The sequence below is a fragment of the Zosterops lateralis genome, assembly GCF_965231275.1.
Source record: "Zosterops lateralis genome assembly, chromosome: W".
Classification (NCBI taxonomy): Eukaryota; Metazoa; Chordata; class Aves; order Passeriformes; family Zosteropidae; genus Zosterops; species Zosterops lateralis.
The window spans coordinates 591,613-611,216 of NC_139801.1; the positions used below are offsets into that span (position 1 = coordinate 591,613).

The 19,604-nt window shown below is 41.6% G+C and overlaps 1 protein-coding gene across 1 annotated transcript in view; it reads left to right on the forward strand.

Annotated features, from left to right (window-relative positions):
* The window catches only part of LOC310922065 (transcription factor 4-like), an 85,191-nt gene that overhangs the window by 16,752 nt on the left and 48,835 nt on the right, over positions 1 to 19,604 (forward strand). The window contains 2 exon segments of the mRNA XM_083882385.1: positions 3,618 to 3,679; positions 5,096 to 5,192. Of these exon segments, the coding sequence (XP_083738511.1) occupies positions 3,618 to 3,679; positions 5,096 to 5,192 (159 nt within the window).

Genomic DNA, 19,604 nt, shown 5'->3' on the forward strand with positions numbered 1-19,604 from the left:
AGAAGCTGCTGAGCTTTGGGGACTTTGGGCACTGTGAGATCCCAAATACATTTGGGGCTGGGAGAGGTTGGAGAGTGTGAGATCCTCAATTTGATTTGGAACTTTGGGGACTGTGAGATCCCCAATTCCATTTGGGGTTTTGGGAACTCTGAGATCCCCAATTGGATTTGGAGCTTTGGGATCCCCAGTTTGATTTGGGGCTTTGGGCACTGTGAGATCCCAAATTGGATTTGGGGATTTGAGCACCGTGAGATCCCAAATTTGATTTAGGATTGGGAGAGGTTGGAGAGGCTTTGGGGACTTTGGGCTCTGTGAGATCCCAAATTTGATTTGAGGACTTTGGATCTGTGAGATCCCCAATGTGATTTGGGAACTGTGAGATCCCAAATTTTATTTGGAGCTGGGAAAGGATGGAGAGTTTTGGAGACTTTGGGACTGTGAGATCCCAATTTGATTTGGAGCTGGGAGAGGCTGGGGAGGCTTTGGGACTGTGAGATCCCAAATGCATTTGGGGCTTTGGGAACTGTGAGATCCCAAATGCATTTGGGGCTTTGGGAACTGTGAGATCCCAAATGCATTTGGGGCTTTGGGAACTGTGACATCCCAAATGCATTTGGGGCTTTGGGAACTGTGAGATCCCAATTGGATTTGGGGCTTTGGGAACTGTGAGATCCCAAATGCATTTGGGGCTTTGGGAACTGTGAGATCCCAAATGCATTTGGGGCTTTGGGAACTGTGAGATCCCAATTGGATTTGGGGCTTTGGGAACTGTGAGATCCCAAATGCATTTGGGGCTTTGGGAACTGTGAGATCCCAAATGCATTTGGGGCTTTGGGAACTGTGAGATCCCAAATGCATTTGGGGCTTTGGGAACTGTGAGATCCCAAATGCATTTGGGGCTTTGGGAACTGTGACATCCCAAATGCATTTGGGGCTTTGGGAACTGTGAGATCCCAATTGGATTTGGGGCTTTGGGAACTGTGAGATCCCAAATGCATTTGGGGCTTTGGGAACTGTGAGATCCCAAATGCATTTGGGGCTTTGGGAACTGTGAGATCCCAAATGCATTTGGGGCTTTGGGAACTGTGACATCCCAAATGCATTTGGGGCTTTGGGAACTGTGAGATCCCAATTGGATTTGGGGCTTTGGGAACTGTGAGATCCCAAATGCATTTGGGGCTTTGGGAACTGTGACATCCCAAATGCATTTGGGGCTTTGGGAACTGTGAGATCCCAAATGCATTTGGGGCTTTGGGAACTGTGAGATCCCAAATGCATTTGGGGCTTTGGGAACTGTGAGATCCCAAATGCATTTGGGGCTTTGGGAACTGTGAGATCCCAAATGCATTTGGGGCTTTGGGAACTGTGAGATCCCAATTGGATTTGGGGCTTTGGGAACTGTGAGATCCCAATTGGATTTGGGGCTTTGGGAACTGTGAGATCCCAAATGCATTTGGGGCTTTGGGAACTGTGAGATCCCAATTGGATTTGGGGCTTTGGGAACTGTGAGATCCCAATTGGATTTGGGGCTTTGGGAACTGTGACATCCCAAATGCATTTGGGGCTTTGGGAACTGTGAGATCCCAATTGGATTTGGGGCTTTGGGAACTGTGAGATCCCAAATGCATTTGGGGCTTTGGGAACTGTGAGATCCCAAATGCATTTGGGGCTTTGGGAACTGTGAGATCCCAATTGGATTTGGGGCTTTGGGAACTGTGAGATCCCAATTGGATTTGGGGCTTTGGGAACTGTGAGATCCCAAATGCATTTGGGGCTTTGGGAACTGTGACATCCCAAATGCATTTGGGGCTTTGGGAACTGTGAGATCCCAATTGGATTTGGGGCTTTGGGAACTGTGAGATCCCAAATGCATTTGGGGCTTTGGGAACTGTGAGATCCCAAATGCATTTGGGGCTTTGGGAACTGTGAGATCCCAATTGGATTTGGGGCTTTGGGAACTGTGAGATCCCAATTGGATTTGGGGCTTTGGGAACTGTGAGATCCCAATTGCATTTGGGGCTTTGGGAACTGTGAGATCCCAATTGGATTTGGGGCTTTGGGAACTGTGAGATCCCAAATGCATTTGGGGCTTTGGGAACTGTGAGATCCCAAATGCATTTGGGGCTTTGGGAACTGTGAGATCCCAAATGCATTTGGGGCTTTGGGAACTGTGAGATCCCAATTGGATTTGGGGCTTTGGGACTGTGAGATCCCAATTGGATTTGGGGCTTTGGGAACTGTGAGATCCCAAATGCATTTGGGGCTTTGGGAACTGTGAGATCCCAAATGCATTTGGGGCTTTGGGAACTGTGAGATCCCAAATGCATTTGGGGCTTTGGGAACTGTGAGATCCCAAATGCATTTGGGGCTTTGGGAACTGTGAGATCCCAATTGCATTTGGGGCTTTGGGAACTGTGAGATCCCAAATGCATTTGGGGCTTTGGGAACTGTGAGATCCCAATTGGATTTGGGGCTTTGGGAACTGTGAGATCCCAAATGCATTTGGGGCTTTGGGAACTGTGACATCCCAAATGCATTTGGGGCTTTGGGAACTGTGAGATCCCAATTGGATTTGGGGCTTTGGGAACTGTGAGATCCCCAGTTTGATTTGGGGTTTTGGGTCTGTGGGATCCCAAATTTGATTTGGAGCTTTGGGATCCCAAATTTGATTTGGAGCTTTGGGATCCCCAGTTTGATTTGGGGTTTGGGATCCCCAATTGGATTTGGAGCTTCCCCAGAGTCATTTTTTGCTTTGGAGGCAAAAAAATGATTCAGAAAATAAAAAATAATTAAGATTTTGGTGTGTTTTTAAATGGTTTTTTTCCAGTCCTTCAGTTTTATTTTTGTTTTATTTTTATTTAATTTTTATTTTTATTTTTTATTACTTTTATTTTTTATTTTTATTTTTATTTTTATCTTTATTTTTATTTTTATTTATTTTTATTTATTTCTATTTTTATTTTATTTTATTTTATTTTTATTTAGGTTTATTTTATTTATTTATTTATTTATTTATTATTTTTATTATTTTAATTTTAATTTTATTTTTTATTTATTTCTTTTTTAATTTTAATTTTAATTTTTATTTTTTTATTTATTTTTATTTTATTTTATTTTATTTTTATTTAGGTTTATTTCATTTATTTATTTATTTTTATTTTTATTTTTAATTATTTTTATTTTTTTATTTCGATTTTTATTTTTATTTTTATTTTAATTATTATTATTTTTTTTAATTTTTTATTTTTTGTTTTTATTTTTTTTAATTTTTTTAATTTAAATTTTAATTTTTTAGTTTTATTTCTATTATTTTTATTTGATTTTGATTTGTTTTCATGGTCTTGATCCCACATTTCCTGAAGAGAAAATTCCTCCCCCCAAAAAAAAGAGAAAAAAACTCTGGAAAATTTAAAGTTTTGTAAAAACTTTGTGGGGTAAAAACAGCAACAAAATCAGAATTTAATTCCTAAAAATACAATAAAAAATCCCAAAAAATCCCATTTTTTTTTCCCAATTAAATTAATTCATTCCCTGACAAAAATAAAAATCAAAAATAAATGAAATAATTTTAATTTCCACCACAAAATCCTAAAGAAAATATTCTTTTTTTTGTTCAGCTGTAGAAGAAAGAAGCAGCTCAGGGTCCTGGGGGAGCGCGGGACATCCCAGCCCATCCCGGGTGAGTAAAAATCAGTTTATTGTCCTCTTTTTCTCATTAAAAAATCACATTTTTATAGATCAAAAAATCCCCCAAAAAATTGTAAAAAAATCCTCAAAAAATTACCCAAAATCCACAAAAAAATCCCCCAAAAATTCACAAAAAAATCCCCAAAAAATCCTTTAAAAATCCCCCCAAAAATCCCAAAAAATCAAAAAAAAAAATCCCCAAAAAAATTCCCAAAAAAATCCTTAAAAAATCCCCAAAAAAGTCCTCAAAAATTGCAAAAAAATCCCCCCAAAAAATCCCCCCGAAAATCCCCCAAAAATCCCAAAAAAATCCTCAAAAAATCCCCAAAAAATCCTTTAAAAATCCCAAAAAAATCCTCAAAATATCCCAAAAAATCCCAAAAAAAAAAAAAAAATCCCCAAAAAATCTCCCAAAAATCCCAAAAAAATCCCCCCCGAAAATCCCAAAAAATCCTCAAAAAATCCTTAAAAATCCTTAAAAATCCCCCCAAAAATCCCCAAAAAATCCTCAAAAAATCTTAAAGAAATTCCCAAAAAAATCCTTTAAAAATCCTCAAAAAATCCCTAAAAAATCCCCCAAAAATCCCTAAAAAATCCTTTAAAAATCCCCCAAAAATCCTCAAAAAAATCCTCAAAAATTCACCAAAAAATCCCTAAAAATCCCAAAAAAATCCCCAAAAAATCCCCCAAACTTCCCCCCAAAAATCCCAAAAAATCCCCAAAAATTCCCCCCAAAAAATCCCCCAAAAAATCCAAAAAAATGTGGGTTTTTTGGGGGGGAATTTTCGGGAATTTTTGGATTTTTTTGGGAATTTTTTGGGGGATTTTTGGGGATTTTTTTGGGGAATTTTTTGGGGGATTTTTCGGGATTTTTTGGGGGATTTTTTGGGGATTTTTTGAGGAATTTTTTGGGAATTTTTGGGGGATTTTTGGAGGATTTTTTTGGAATTTTTTAGGGATTTTTGGAGGATTTTTTTTGGATTTTTAAAGAGTTTTTTGGGCTTTTTGGGGGAATTTTTTGGGGGATTTTTGGGGGATTTTTGGGGATTTTTTTCGGATTTTTTTGAGAATTTTTTTGGGGATTTTTTGAGGATTTTTTGGAGGATTTTTTGGCGAATTTTAGGGGATTTTTAAAGGATTTTTGGGGATTTTTTGGGGATTTTTTCTGGATTTTTTTGGGGTATTTTTGGGGGGATTTTTTTTTGATTTTTTGGGGGATTTTTTTGGCAATTTCTGAGGAACATCATCCCAACAAAAATTCCCTTTCTCATCCCCCAAATATCAAAAAAAAAATTCTCTGTAATTTCTCATTCCAACCCAATTACTTTCCCTTCAAGCTGGATTTTTCTGTGTCGTTCCCAAAGTGTAAAATGTAATTTTTTTCCCTTTTTCTCCCGTTTTTTGGCAGAATTTCGGAGATGGGCCTCACTACGAGCACGTGGCCGGCCGAGAGCTCAGCTCTCACGACAATCTTTCTCCTCCTTTTGTCAATTCCAGAATACAAAGTAAGGAAATTTCCTTTTATCTTTGGGGTTGGGAGGAAAAAATGGGGCAGGAAATAAAATCTCATTTTTATTTTTTTTGGTGGGATTTGTTTTCCATCTTTTATTTCTTCAATGGTCGGGATTTTTTATCAAATTAATTTGGTAAAATAGCAAATATTTTTTCTCGTATTTTATGTCTGTGAGTGTGACAACGGTGAGGATTTTATATTTATTTTTATTCCATATTTTATATCTGTGAGTGTGACAATGGTGAGGATTTTATATTTATTTTATTCCCGTATTTTATATCTGTGAGTGTGACAATGGTGAGGATTTTATATTTATTTTTATTCCATATTTTATATCTGTGAGTGTGACAATGATGAGGATTTTATATTTATTTTATACCCGTATTTTATATCTGTGAGTGTGACAACGGTGAGGATTTTATATTTATTTTATACCATATTTTATATCTGTGAGTGTGACAACGGTGAGGATTTTATATTTATTTTTATTCCATATTTTATATCTGGGAGTGTGACAATGGTCAGGAATGGGGATGGGAATGGGAATGGAAATGATGATGGCAGTGGCAGTAGGAATGGCAATGACAGTGACAGTGACAGTGGCAATGGCGGTGGCAATGGGAATTGCAATGGGAATGACAATGACAATGGGATTGGATGTGACAATGGCAATGGCAATGGCAATAGCAATGACAATGACAATGGCAAAGACAATGACAATGACAGTGGCAATGGCAATGACAATGGCAGTGGCAATAGGAATGGCAATGGGAATAGCAATGACAATGACAATGGGATTGGATGTGACAATGGCAATGGCAATGGTAATAGCAATGACAATGACAGTGGCAATGGCAATGACAATGGCAGTGGCAATGGGAATGGGAATGGCAATGACAATGATAATGACGATGGCAGTGGCTGTGGCAATGGCAATGAGAATGGCGGTGACAGTGACAATGGCAGTGACAATGGCAATGGCAGTGGTAATAGCAATGAGAATGGCAGTGGCTGTGACAACAGCAATGACCATGACAGTGGCAATGGCAGTGCCAATGACAATGGAGATGGCAATGACAGTGGCCATGACAGTGGCAATGGGAATGGCAGTGGCAATGGCAATGAGAATGGCAATGGGAATAGCAATGAGAATGGCAATGGCAGTGACAATGGGAATGGCCATGGCAGTGGCAATGGGAATGGCAATGGCAATGGCAATGAGAATGGCCATGGGAATAGCAATGAGGATGACAGTGGCTGTGACAACTGCCATTGACATTGCCATTCCCATGGCTGTTGCTGTTGCGGCAGTGGCAATGACAGTGGCATTGACAATGGGAATGACAGTGGCAGTGGCTATGGTGATGGCAATGGGAATGAGAATGGCAGTGACAAAGGCAGTGACAATGAGAATGGCCGTGGCAGTGACAATGGCAATGGCCATGAGAATGGTAGTGGCAATGGGAATAGATGTGGCAATGGGAATGACAATGGCAATGGCAGTGGCAATGACAACGGGAATGGCAATGGCAATGGGAATGACAAGACAGCAACAATGGCAATGGCCATGGAAATGGAAATGGCAATGAGAATGGCAATGGCAGTGGCAATAGCAATGGCTATGACAGTGGCAATGGGAATGCCAATGGCAATGGCAATGAGAATGGCCATGGGAATAGCAATGAGAATGGCAATGGCAGTGACAATGGGAATGGCCATGGCAGTGGCAATGGGAATGGCAATGGCAATGGCAATGAGAATGGCCATGGGAATAGCAATGAGGATGACAGTGGCTGTGACAACTGCCATTGACATTGCCATTCCCATGGCTGTTGCTGTTGCGGCAGTGGCAATGACAGTGGCATTGACAATGGGAATGACAGTGGCAGTGGCTATGGTGATGGCAATGGGAATGAGAATGGCAGTGACAAAGGCAGTGACAATGAGAATGGCCGTGGCAGTGACAATGGCAATGGCCATGAGAATGGTAGTGGCAATGGGAATAGATGTGGCAATGGGAATGACAATGGCAATGGCAGTGGCAATGACAACGGGAATGGCAATGGCAATGGGAATGACAAGACAGCAACAATGGCAATGGCCATGGAAATGGAAATGGCAATGAGAATGGCAATGGCAGTGGCAATAGCAATGGCTATGACAGTGGCAATGGGAATGCCAATGGCAATGGCAATGAGAATGGCCATGGGAATAGCAATGAGAATGACAGTGGCTGTGACAACTGCCATTGACATTGCCATTCCCACGGCCATTGCTGTTGCGGCAGTGGCAGTGACAGTGGCATTGACAATGGGAATGACAGTGGCAGTGACAATGGCAGTGGCAATGGGAATGACAGTGGCAGTGGCTATGGCGATGGCAATAGCAATGAGAATGGCAGTGTCAAAGGCAGTGACAATGAGAATGGCCGTGGCAGTGACAATGGTAACGGCAATGGCAATGGCAATGACAATGAGAATGGCAGTGGCAGTGACAATGGTAAGGGCAATGGCAATGGGAATAGCAATGAGAATGACAGTGGCTATGACAGTAGTAATGGCAATGGCAATGGCAGTGACGATAGCAATGGTAATGGGAATAGCAATGAGAATGGCAGTGGCAGTGACAATGACAGTGACAGTGGCAGTGACAATGGCAATGACCAATGGCAATGACAGTGGCAATGGCAATGGCCATGGCAGTGGCAATGGCAGTGACAATGGCAATGACCATGACAATGGCAGTGGCAATGGGAATAGATGTGGCAATGGCAATGGCTATGGCACTGACAGTGGCAGAGGCAATGACAATGGGAATGACAGTAAGAATGGCAATGGCAATGACAATGGCAATGGGAATAGCAATGAGAATGGCAGTGGCTGTGACCATGGCAATGGCAATGACAGTGACAATAGCGTTGACAAAGGGAATGGCAGTGGCAGTGACAATGGCATTGACAATGAGAATGGCAATGGGAATAGCAATGAGAATGGCAGTGGCTGTGACCATGGCAATGGAAATGACAATGGCAATGGCAGTGACCATGGCAGCGGCAATGACAGTGACAGTGACAGTGACAATGGCAATGACAATGGCCATGACAATGAGAATGCAGTGGGAATTGCAGTGGCAATGGCAGTGGGAATAGCAATGACAATGGGAATGGCAGTGACAATGGCAGTGGCAATGGGGATGGCAATGACCATGGCAGCGGCAATGACAGTGGCAGTGACAATGGCAATGACAATGGCCATGACAGTGAGAATGGCAGTGGGAATTGCAGTGGCAATGGCAGTGGGAATAGCAATGACAATGGGAATGGCAGTGACAATGGCAGTGACAATGGCAATGGCAGTGACCATGGCAGCGGCAATGACAGTGACAGTGACAGTGACAATGGCAATGACAATGGCCATGACAGTGAGAATGGCAGTGGGAATTGCAGTGGCAATGGCAGTGGGAATAGCAATGACAATGGGAATGGCAGTGACAATGGCAGTGACAATGGCAATGGCAGTGACCATGGCAGCGGCAATGACAGTGACAGTGACAGTGACAATGGCAATGACAATGGCCATGACAATGAGAATGCAGTGGGAATTGCAGTGGCAATGGCAGTGGGAATAGCAATGACAATGGGAATGGCAGTGACAATGGCAGTGGCAATGGGGATGGCAATGACCATGGCAGCGGCAATGACAGTGGCAGTGACAATGGCAATGACAATGGCCATGACAGTGAGAATGGCAGTGGGAATTGCAGTGGCAATGGCAGTGGGAATAGCAAGGACAATGGGAATGGCAGTGACAATGGCAGTGGCAATGGGGATGGCAATGAGAATGACAATGGCAGTGACAATGGCAATGAGAATGACAGTGGCTGTGGCCATGGCAATGGCAATGGCAATGACAATGACCATGGCAGCGGCAATGACAGTGGCAATGAGAATGGCAGTGACAATGACAATGGCAATGGCAATGGCAATGACAATGACCATGGCAGCGGCAATGACAGTGGCAATGAGAATGGCAGTGACAATGACAATGGCAATGGCAATGACAATGACCATGGCAGCGGCAATGACAGTGGCAATGAGAATGGCAGTGACCATGGCAATGACAATGACCATGGCAGCGGCAATGACAGTGGCAGTGACAATGGCAATGACAATGGCCATGACAATGAGAATGCAGTGAGAATTGCAGTGGCAATGGCAGTGGGAATAGCAAGGACAATGGGAATGGCAGTGACAATGGCAGTGGCAATGGGGTTGGCAATGAGAATGACAATGGCAGTGACAATGGCAATGAGAATGACAGTGGCTGTGGCCATGGCAGTGGCAATAGGAATAGGAATGACAGTGACAGTGACAGTGGCAGTGACAGTGACAGTGACAGTGGCAGTGGCAATGGGATTGGATGTGGCAATGGTAAAGGGAATGGCAATGGAAATAGCAATGGCAGTGGGATTAACAATGGAAATGGCCGTGACAGTGGCAATGGCAGTGACAGTGGGAATGGCAGTGGCAGTGACAGTGACAGTGACAGTGACAGTGGCAGTGACAGTGGCAGTGGCAATGGGATTGGATGTGGCAATGGTAAAGGGAATGGCAGTGGGAATAGCAATGGCAGTGGGATTAACAATGGAAATGGCCATGACATTGGCAATGGCAGTGGCAATGGGAATGGCAGTGGCAGTGACAATGACAGTTCCAGAGGCAGTGGCAATGACAACGGCCATGACAGTGACAATAGCCATGACAATGGCAACGACAATGGCAACGGCAACGGGAATGGCAGTGGCACTGGCAATGGGAATGGCACTGGCAATGGGAAAGGAAAATGATGATGGCAGTGACAATGACAGTGGCCATGACAATGACAATGGGAATGACAGTGACAATGACAATGACACCACCACCAACCCCACTGCGTCCCCTCATTGTCACCCCCACTCCCATTCCCAGATCTCCCCTCTGTGAACCACTTTCCCCTATTTAAACCACCTCCCATCGAGGAAAAAACTCCTTTAAAACCCTTGTAGAATTTTTTCTGTAAAACATTTTCCTGCCAGAAAAAACCTCCAGGAACATCGGAACAACAAATTGTTTTCCCAAATTCTTCCCATCCCTCCTTGACTTTATCCAGCAGGAATATTTCAATTTTTATTTCCAGTGATTTTCACTTGTGCCCATCATTAATAAGATTTTTAATGAAATTTTCCTTCAGAGAAAAACCAGGATTTTTTAACAAATTAGTGAAGTTTAAAAAAAAAAAATTGGGATGAAATCCCCCTTAAAAATCCCAATTTTTTATCAATTCAATGGGGGAAAATGCCCCTTAAAAATCCCAATTTTTTATCAATTCAATGGGGGAAATAGAAAGAAAAAGAGTTTGGGGTGGAGAAAGTGGATTTTTTGCAGGTTTTTTTTCTCTGTGCAAAAGGCAGGAGAAAAGGGAGGTTTTGATTTTTTTTTTAGGGAAAAATCTTTTAGGAAAAAGCAAAAAATCTTTTAGAAAGAAGCAAAAAATCTTTTAGGAAATGAGAGAAAATTTTTTAGGAAAAAGCAGAAAATCTTTTAGGAAAGATCAGATTTTTTTTTTAGGGAAAAGAAGAAAATTTTTAAGGAAAGAAGCAAAAAATCCTTTAGGAAAAAAGCAAAAACTCCTTTAAGGAGAAGTGAAGTGATGGGGTCACCACTGACCAATCCAGGCCTGACCAATCCATGCCAGACCAATCCATGGGGTCACCACTGACCAATCCAGGCCTGACCAATCCAGGCCTGACCAATCCATGGGGTCACCACTGACCAATCCAGGCCTGACCAATCCATGACTGACCAATCCATGGGGTCACCACTGACCAATCCAGGCCAATCCAGGCCTGACCAATCCATGCCTGACCAATCCATGGGGTCACCACTGACCAATCCAGGCCAGACCAATCCATGCCAGACCAATCCATGGGGTCACCACTGACCAATCCAGGCCTGACCAATCCAGGCCTGACCAATCCATGGGGTCACCACTGACCAATCCAGGCCAAGCCAGGCCTGACCAATCCATGACTGACCAATCCATGGGGTCACCACTGACCAATCCAGGCCAATCCAGGCCTGACCAATCCATGACTGACCAATCCATGGGGTCACCACTGACCAATCCAGGCCAGACCAATCCATGCCAGACCAATCCATGGGGTCACCACTGACCAATCCAGGCCAAGCCAGGCCAGACCAATCCATGCCTGACCAATCCATGGGGTCACCACTGACCAATCCAGGCCAATCCAGGCCAGACCAATCCATGACTGACCAATCCATGGGGTCACCACTGACCAATCCAGGCCAGACCAATCCATGCCTGACCAATCCATGGGGTCACCACTGACCAATCCAGGCCAAGCCAGGCCAGACCAATCCATGCCTGACCAATCCATGGGGTCACCACTGACCAATCCAGGCCAAGCCAGGCCAGACCAATCCATGGGGTCACCACTGACCAATCCAGGCCTGACCAATCCATGGGGTCACCACTGACCAATCCAGGCCAGACCAATCCATGACTGACCAATCCATGGGGTCACCACTGACCAATCCAGGCCAGACCAATCCATGACTGACCAATCCATGGGGTCACCACTGACCAATCCAGGCCAGACCAATCCATGCCAGACCAATCCATGGGGTCACCACTGACCAATCCAGGCCAGACCAATCCATGCCAGACCAATCCATGGGGTCACCACTGACCAATCCATGGGGTCACCACTGACCAATCCAGGCCAGACCAATCCATGACTGACCAATCCATGGGGTCACCACTGACCAATCCAGGCCAGACCAATCCATGCCAGACCAATCCATGGGGTCACCACTGACAAATCCATGGGGTCACCACTGACCAATCCATGGGGTCACCACTGACCAATCCAGGCCAGACCAATCCATGACTGACCAATCCATGGGGTCAACACTGACAAATCCATGGGGTCACCACTGACCAATCCAGGCCAGACCAATCCATGACTGACCAATCCATGGGGTCACCACTGACCAATCCAGGCCAGACCAATCCATGCCAGACCAATCCATGGGGTCACCACTGACAAATCCATGGGGTCACCACTGACCAATCCATGGGGTCACCACTGACCAATCCAGGCCTGACCAATCCATGACTGACTAATCCATGGGGTCAACACTGACCAATCCAGGCCAAGCCAGGCCAGACCAATCCATGGGGTCATCCCTGACTGACCAATCCACACCAGCAGTGATGGGTCATCTGTGAGTGACCAATCCATGCCAATCCATGCCAGACCAATCCATTCCAACAGCCATGGGGTCAACACTGACTGACCAATCCATGCCAGACCAATCCATGGGGTCACCACTGACCAATCCAGGCCAAGCCAGGCCAGGCCAATCCATGTCAACAGCCATGGGGTCAACAGTGATGGGTCATCCCTGACTGACCAATCCATGGTGGACAATCCATGCCTGACCAATCCAGGCCAGACCAATCCATGTCAACAGCCATGGGGTCAACAGTGATGGGTCATCTCTGACTGACCAATCCATGCCTGACCAATCCATGCCAGACCAATCCATGCCTGACCAATCCAGGCCAGCAGTGATGGCGTCACCACTGACCAATCCAGGCCAAGCCAGGCCAGACCAATCCATGCCTGACCAATCCATTCCAACAGCCATGGGGTCAACACTGACTGACCAATCCATGTCAACATCCATGGGGTCATCCCTGACTGACCATTCCCTGCCAGCCCAATCCCTGTGGCCACTCCTGGCTGTCCATGCCATGCCAGACCAATGGGGTCAACACTGACTGACCAACCCATGCCAGACCAATGGGGTCACCACTGACTGACCAACCCATGCCAGACCAATGGGGTCACCACTGACTGACCAACCCATGCCAGACCAATGGGGTCACCACTGACTGACCAACCCATGCCAGACCAATGGGGTCACCACTGACTGACCAACCCATGCCAGACCAATTAATGCCAACAGTGATGGGGTCAACACTGACCAACCCATGCCATAAGTGATGGGTCATCCCTGACTGACCAATCCAGGCCAATCCATGCCAGACCAACCCATGGGGTCAACAGTGATGGGTCAGCACTGACTGGCCATTCCCTGCCAGACCAATCCATGCCAGGCCAATTAATGCCAACAGCTATGGGATCAACGCTGAGTGACCAATCCATGCCAACACTTACGGGTCATCCCTGACTGACCATTCCCTGCCAGCCCAAGTCCTGTGGTCATCCCTGCCGTGTCGTGCCATGCCAGACCAATCCATGTCAACATCCATGGGGTCACCACTGACTGACCAACCCATGTCAACAGTGATGGGTCATCCCTGACTGACCATGCCAAGCCAGACCAATTAATGTCAAGAGCCATTGGGTCAACACTGACCATTCCAATCCATGCCAGACCAATTAATGCCAACAGCCATGGGGTCAACAGTGACTGACCAATCCAATCCATGCCAGGCCAATCCCTGTGGCCATCCCTGCCGTGCCGTGCCGTGCTGTGCCATGCCGTGCCAGACCAATCTATGGGGTCAACACTGACCATTCCAATCCATGCCAGACCAATCCACGCCAACAGTGATGGGGTCAACAGTGATGGGTCAACACTGACTGACCATTCCCTGCCAGCCCAATCCCCGTGTCCATCCCTGAGTGACCATTCCCCATGTCCATCCCTGGATTCCCGTGCCGAGCCATGCCGTGTGTGCCAGCAGAGATTTGGGATCACCCCTGAGTGACCATTCCCCGTGTCCACCCCTGAGTGCCCATTCCCTGTGTCCATCCCTGAGTGCCCATTCCCCGTGTCCACCCCTGAGTGACCATTCCCCGTGTCCACCCCTGAGTGCCCATTCCCCGTGTCCACCCCTGAGTGCCCATTCCCTGTGTCCACCCCTGAGTGCCCATTCCCCGTGTCCACCCCTGGATTCCCGTGCCGTGCCGTGCCGAGCCGTGCCGTGTGTGCCAGCAGAGATCTGGGCGTTGCCGCGCGGCTGCGCCGCACCTGGGCCCTTCAGCTGTGATTGATGGAGCTGCTCGTGTGGAATGGGCCCATCTGGTGCTGCCACTGCTGTTCCTGCTCATTTCCCTGCTCCGGGCTCCCTCCCCTGCTCCCTCTCCCTCCCCTTCTCCCTTCTCTGTTCCCTTTTCTCCCTCCCCTTCTCTCTGTTCTCTTCTCCCTCCCCTCCTCCCTTCTCCCTTTGCTGTTCCCTTTTCCCTGTTCCCTTTTTCTTGTTCCCTTTTCCCTTCTCCCTTCTCCCTTTCCCTCCCTTGTTCCCTTTTCCCTTCCGTTCTCCCTTCTCCTTTTTCCCTTTTCCCTTCTTCCCGTTTCCCTTCTCCCTGTTCCCTTTTCTCTTCCTTTTTCCTTGTTCCCTTTTCCCTTTTCCTTGTTCCTTCTCCGTTCCCAGTTCCCTTCTCCCTCCCCTGTTCCCTTCTTCTTGTTCCCTGTTCCCTTCTCTCTGTTCCCTTCCCTTCTCCCTCCTCTCTTCCCTTTCCCTGTTCCCTTTTCCTTGTTCCCTTTTCCCTTCCCCCTCCCCAGTTCTTTTCTCCCTGTTCCTTTTTTCCTCCCCTATTCCCTTCTCCCTTTTCCCTGTTCCCTTTTCCCTTTTCCCTGTTCCCTTCTCCCTTCACTGTTCCCTTTTCCTTGTTCCCCTTTCCCTCTTGCCCTTTCCCTTCCCTATTCCCTCTTCCCTTCCCTTTCCCCTTTTCTCCTTTCCCCTTCCCCTTCTTTCCCTTTTCCCTTTTCCCTTTTTCCTGTTCCCTTCTCAGTTCCCTTTTCCCTCCTTGGTTCCCTTTTCCTTGTCCTTTTCCCCTTTTCCCTTTTCCCTTCTCCTTTCCCTTCTTTCCCTTTCCCTCATTCCCTTCTCCCTCCCCAGTTCCCTTTTCCCTGTTCCCTTTTCCCTGTTCCCTTTTCCACTTTCCCTTCTCCCTTCTCCCTTTTCCCCTTCTCCCTTTTCCCCTTTTCCCTTTTCCCTTTATCCCTTTTTTCCCCTTTTTCCCGTCTCCCTTCTCACTTTTTTCCCTTTTTTTTCCCTTTTCCCCTTTTCCTTTTTTCCCTTTCCCCCTTTTTTCCCTCCTTTTCTCCCCTTCCCCCTTTTTTCCCTCCTTTTTTTCCTTCTCCCCTTTTTTTCCCATTTTCCCTTTTTTCCTTTTCCCCTTTTTTTCCCCTTTTCCCCTTTTTCTTTTTCCCTTTTCCCTTTTCCCTTTTTCCCTTCTCCCTTCTCCCTTTTTTCCCCTTTTCCCCTTTTCCTTTTTTTCCCTTTTTTTCCCTTTTCTCCTTTTTCCCTTTCCCCCTTTTTTCCCCTCCTTTTTTTCCCCTTCTCCCCTTTTTCCCCATTTTCCCTTTTCTCATTTTCCCCTTTTTTCCTCCCTTTTCCCTTTTCCCCTTTTCCTTTTTCCCTTTTTTCCCCTTTTTCCCTTTTCCCCCCTTTTCTCCCCCTTTTTCCTTTTTCCCTTTTCTGCTTTTTTTCCCTTTTTCCCCTTTTCTCCCTTTTCCCCCTTTTTTCCCTTCTACCCTTTTTTCCCCCTTTATCCCTTTTTTCCCCTTTTCCCTTTTCCCTTTTCCCATTTTCCCCCCTTTTTTCCCCTTTTTTTCCCTTTTTTCCCCCTTTTTCCCTTTTCCCTTTTTTCCCTTTTCTCTTTTCCCTTTTCCTTCTCCTTTTCCCCCCACTTTTCCCTTTTTTCCCTCCTTTTATTCCCCATTTTCCCCCCTTTTTTTCCCCTTTTTTCCCTCCTTTTATTCCCCATTTTCCCCCCTTTTTTTCCCCTTTTTTCCCCCCATTTTTTCCCCATTTTCCCCCCTTTTTTCCCCCCATTTTTTCCCATTTTATTCTCATTTTTCCCCCATTTTTTTCCCATTTTTGGCCAGCAATTCCCTTTCCTGTCCCGGAGCCAAAGCTTAATTAAAGCCGCCGCCGTCATTCCATTCTAATTAACCGTGGCATTAATTAAAACCCCAGAAAAACCAAATTATTTGTCACTAAAAAGAGAAAAAAAAAATATCATTTAAGACGAGTCGTGAATAGAAAAATAAAGATTTTTATTATGGGGAATAAGGAAAAAACAGCGAGAAAAAATAAGGGTTTTTTTGAGGATTTTTGGAAATTTTTGGGGAATTTTTTGGGGATTTTTTTTGGTATTTTTTTGGGGATTTTTTCGGGATTTTTTGGGGGGATTTTTAGGGATTTTTTTGGGGATTTTTTGGGATTTTTTGGGGAGATTTTTTGGGATTTTTGGGGTTTTTTAGGATTTTTTTGGGGATTTTTTGGGATTTTTTTTTGGGATTTTTGGGGGATTTTTTGTGGATTTTTTTGGGATTTTTTTGGTATTTTTTTGGGATTATTTTTTGGGATTTTTTTGTGATTTTTTGGGGGATTTTTGGGGGGATTTTTTAAATTTTTTTGGGATTTTTTAGGGATTTTTTGGGGGGATTTTTTGGGATTTTTTTTGGGAGATTTTTTTGGCGATTTTTGGGGGATTTTTTGGGGGGGATTTTGAGGGGGATTTTTTGGGATTTTTTGGTATTTTTTCGGAGTTTTTTTTTGAGATTTTTGGGGGATTTTTTGGGGGATTTTTTTGCGATTTTTTGGGGATTTTTTTTGGGGATTTTTGGGGATTTTTTGGGGGGGATTTTTTTAGTTTTTATTTTATTTTTGGGGGGATTTTTTTGGGGATTTTGGGGGGATTTTTTTAGGATTTTTTTAGGGATTTTTGCGGGGTTTTTTTGGATTTTTGGGGGGATTTTTTGGGGATTTTTTTGGGATTTTTTGTGATACTTTTGGGGATTTTTTGGGGGGGTTTTTAGGGATTTTTTGGGGGATTTTTTGGGGATTTTTCTGTGATTTTTTTTAGGATTTTTTTTTAGGATATTATTTAGAATTTCATCATTTTTTCCTTCCCAAAAACTAAACCAACTCCAAACCCTCCGCTGGATTTTTGGGCCGTTCCAGCTGCGATTCATCATCATCAACCGCCACAATTAACGACATTTCCACAAAGGCAACGATGCAAATGAAGGAGCCAAATTTGCATTTCTGCACCTCAAGCTTGGAATTAATGGGGAAAAAAAAAACAAAAATAAAAGATTGGATCCGTTTCAGTTTAAATTCTCAGAAGGGGAAAAAAATAAGATCTAAAAATAAAATAAAATATAAAAATTAATTAATTAAAAATTAAAAAAAAAATAAGGTGATTTTTGTATTTTTCTTCGTTTTTTTATTTTGCTTTTTTAATTATTTTTTTTGTATTTTTTGGGGGTTTTTTTTGGGGGGGTTGTAATTTTTATTACTTTTTTTGTATTTTTTTTGTATTTTTTGGGGGGTTTTTTTGTATTTTTTAAATTTTTTTAAAATTTTTTTTTTTTGTATTTTTTTGCTTTTTTTTATTAATTTTTTTGTGCGTTGTTTGTATTTTTAAATTATTTTTGGGGTATTTTTTTGTATTTTCTATTTGTTTGGGGTTTTTTTTGGTATTTTTTTGTATTTTAAATTTTTTAAATTTTGTTTATTATTTTTTAATTTTTATTATTTTTTTGTATTTTTTGGTGGTTTTTTTTGATTTTTTTATTTTTTTGGGGTTTTTTTGTCTTTTTTGGGGGATTTTGGATTTTTTCGTATTTTAAAATTATTTTTAAATTATTGATTTTCTATTATTATTTTTTGTGGATTTTTTTGTATTTTTATTTTTTATTTTTTTATTTTTTATTTTTTTATTTTTTTATTATTTTTTGTATTTTTTGTGGGTTTTTTTATTATTACTTTTTAATTTTTTTATTTTTTTTTTGTATTTTTTACTGTTTTTTATAAATTTTTTTGTGGTTTTTAAATTATTTTTTTATTATTTTTAATTATTTTTATTTTATTTTATTTTTGGGGGGTTTTTTGTGGTGTTTTTTGCTGGTGCAAAAGTCAAGTGTGAGGCGGGATTTGCATCGAGAGACAGAAATAAATAAACACAACAAGGGGGGGAAAAGCGCCAGATGTGAAACCGGGAAAAATGGGAATAAAAGGACCAGGGGGAGACTGAACTCTTGTCTGCCTGAAATAGAATAAAATAGAATATAATATAATATAATATAATATACTATAATACAATATAATATAATGTAATATAATGTAATGTAATATAATATACAATACAGTATAATACAATATAATATAGTATAATGTAATATAATACAATACAATATAATATAATGTAATACAATATAATACAATATATAATATAATGTAATGTAATATAATACAATATATCATATAATACAATATAATAGAATACAACATAATATACAATATAATACAATATAGTATAATACAATATAATATAATATAATATAATATAATATAATATAATATAATATAACATAACATAATATGGTATAATATAATACAATACAATACAATACAATACAATACAATACAATACAATACAATGTAATGTAATGTAATGTACCAGGGAGAGACTTTAACTCTTGTCTGCCTGAAATAGAATAGAATAGAATAGAATAGAATAGAATAGAATAGAATAGAATAGAATAGAATAGAATAGAATAGAATAGAATGGAAAAAAATGGGAAAAACATCGGAATAAAAGGGACCAGGGAGAGACTTAACTCTTGTCTGCCTGAAATAGAATGTAATGTAATGTAATGTAATGTAATATAATACAGTACAATACAATACAATGTAATATAATCTAATCTAATATAATATAATACAATATATAATCTAATCTAACCTAATCTAATCTAATATAATACAATACAATATAATACAATCTAATCTAATCTAATCTAATCTAATATAATACAATATAATACAATATAATACAAAATATAATACAATGTAATATAATAAAATACAATGTAATATAATATAATATAATATAATATAATATAATATAATATAATATAATACAATATACTATAATATAATACGATATAATACAATATAATATAATAAAATATAATATAATACAATATAATATAATACAATATAATATAATATAATGTAATGTAATATAATATAATATAATATAATACTATATAATATAATACAATATAATATAATATAGTATAACATAATACAATACAATATAATATAATGTAATATAATATAATATAATACAATACAATGTAGTATAATATAATATAATACAATATAATGTAATATTATATAATATAACATAATACAACATAATACAATATATAATATAATATAATATAATATAATATAATATAATATAGTATAATACAATACAATATAATTTAATATAATACAATATATAATACAATATAATATAATATAATATAATACAATATATAATATAATACAATATAATATAA